This window comes from Cynara cardunculus, assembly GCF_001531365.2.
Source record: "Cynara cardunculus var. scolymus isolate 2C chromosome LG 1, CcrdV1, whole genome shotgun sequence".
NCBI lineage: Eukaryota > Viridiplantae > Streptophyta > Magnoliopsida > Asterales > Asteraceae > Cynara > Cynara cardunculus.
The window spans coordinates 48,266,199-48,268,063 of NC_037528.1; the positions used below are offsets into that span (position 1 = coordinate 48,266,199).

General features: G+C 35.2%; 1 protein-coding gene across 1 annotated transcript in view; it reads left to right on the forward strand.

Annotated features, from left to right (window-relative positions):
- LOC112525374 (cytokinin riboside 5'-monophosphate phosphoribohydrolase LOG1-like) overlaps positions 1-1,599 on the forward strand; it is a 3,042-nt gene extending 1,443 nt beyond the window's left edge. Inside the window, exons 5-7 of the mRNA XM_025135483.1 lie at positions 452-522; positions 1,189-1,332; positions 1,487-1,599. Coding sequence (XP_024991251.1) covers positions 452-522; positions 1,189-1,332; positions 1,487-1,585 — 314 coding nt within the window. The 3' untranslated portion in view covers positions 1,586-1,599. The remainder of the gene's footprint in view (positions 1-451; positions 523-1,188; positions 1,333-1,486) is intronic.
- The last annotated feature ends 266 nt before the right edge of the window (positions 1,600-1,865 follow it).

Consider the following 1,865-nt stretch of genomic DNA (forward strand, 5'->3'; position numbering starts at 1 on the left):
TATATATATATATATATATATACTTGGGATCATATGAGACCAATGGTTTTTCGTGAGACCCATAAGACCAATTCTGAACCCTTGGATTAGATCTACGATCTGAACATTCATAATCACAAAATTGCCACTAGACTTCTTAATAATCACAAGATTGCCACCATGCAACTTTAGATCATTAGCTTATAAAGTTGATTAATGAACATAAATTAGTCTTACAGGTCTCACGAAAAACCCTTGGTCTCACGTGGACCCAACCCTATATATTGTTTAAAGTGTATGTAAGTAATTTGTCTGATATGTCCATGTATAAAAATCATAAATCATCGTCAATTATGCGTATGTACATATGTAAACAGTATAAATGAATGGTTATCAGAGTGTTCCTCAGTTATTTTTTAGGAATTTTTACCTGAACGCCTCTCTGTCTGTTTAATGTGTATATATTGAATAGGTGGATATGGGACATTGGAGGAATTATTGGAGGTCATTACATGGGCTCAACTAGGGATTCATGACAAGCCTGTAAGTCATGAAACTAACCCTCAATTTTTATCTGCTTGGCTAAAGATGGAAATACATGTTTATATATATTTTCACCAAACAGACGAAAATTCGAGTATGACAAAAATAATGTGCGAGAACTTATAATTCTTTGTCAGGGTTAGATTCCTTGTGGACACTGGACTGTTATAATTAAGTTAATACCTTACTGAACTGATTTATACCTGATTTGCTTCTTACATGGTATTTTTAGGGTTGCATATGAGCGGCTCAACATTGTAGATTACAATGTATACTTACACAAACAGGCGAAAATCCGAGTTTGATAGACTCAGTGTGCGGGAGTTAAAAATCCCTTTGGGAATTGGACTCTTTATAGACACTGTACTGTACTCTTAAGTCAGTCATCTAGCTGTAGACTGTTTTACACATAATTTGCTTCTCACAGGATACTCTTGAAATTGGGAGGTGTGGCTAGTGGTTGTAGGTTACAAACAAATATGAAACTAACCCTTAACTTTTATCTGCTTGGCTAAATATGGAAATGCACATTTGTATATCAGTTGTGTTCGACATGTACATTGATTATATAGTTAGTCGAATGATACAAGACACAACACGGAAATTGAAAAGGTATTGTTTATGGTCAGTCGAGTCTTATTAATTGAAAATTTGGGTCTTGGGCAGGTGGGGTTGTTGAATGTGGACGGATTTTACAATTCCCTACTGACATTCATCGACAAAGCAGTGGATGACGGTTTCATAAAGGCAGTTCAACGTCATATCGTTGTATCTGCCGCAACTGCAAAAGAACTTGTACAAAAACTCGAGGTACCTTTCAAAGATTATCGTTCCTCTGTATTGTCGGTGACACATTGGTTGGAAAACCACCTTTCCAGTAGTTGCTCTGAATCTCATCTAACAAATTTTAAGTGTACCGTACAACTTATTAACACATATGGTGTTTGTTAATTTGGTATTACAGGATTACGTGCCGATGCATGATGGAGTGGTGTCTAAGGCAAGATGGGAGGATGAACAACTGGAGTTAAATGCGACTTTACACAGCGAATTAGCAAGATGAAAATGACAAATTTACCCTTTAATTGATTGGATTCTTCTTTTCGGTTTTTTCTTATAAATTTTCTTGGTTATTTTAGGAAAATCATGCTTATACATGCCATGGGATTCCTTTTTGTAATTATTGATGATGGAAAATGGTTAGAAAAGATTCGAAATGCATAAGGGTAAATTAGTAATTTTACATGTAATGAGGTTGGGTAAAAACGTGGGCTATTTAGCTCAATGATATGCTTGAGAAGTTGGTTTGGCCTTTAGTGTATTTCCTATTTCTTTTTAATGGA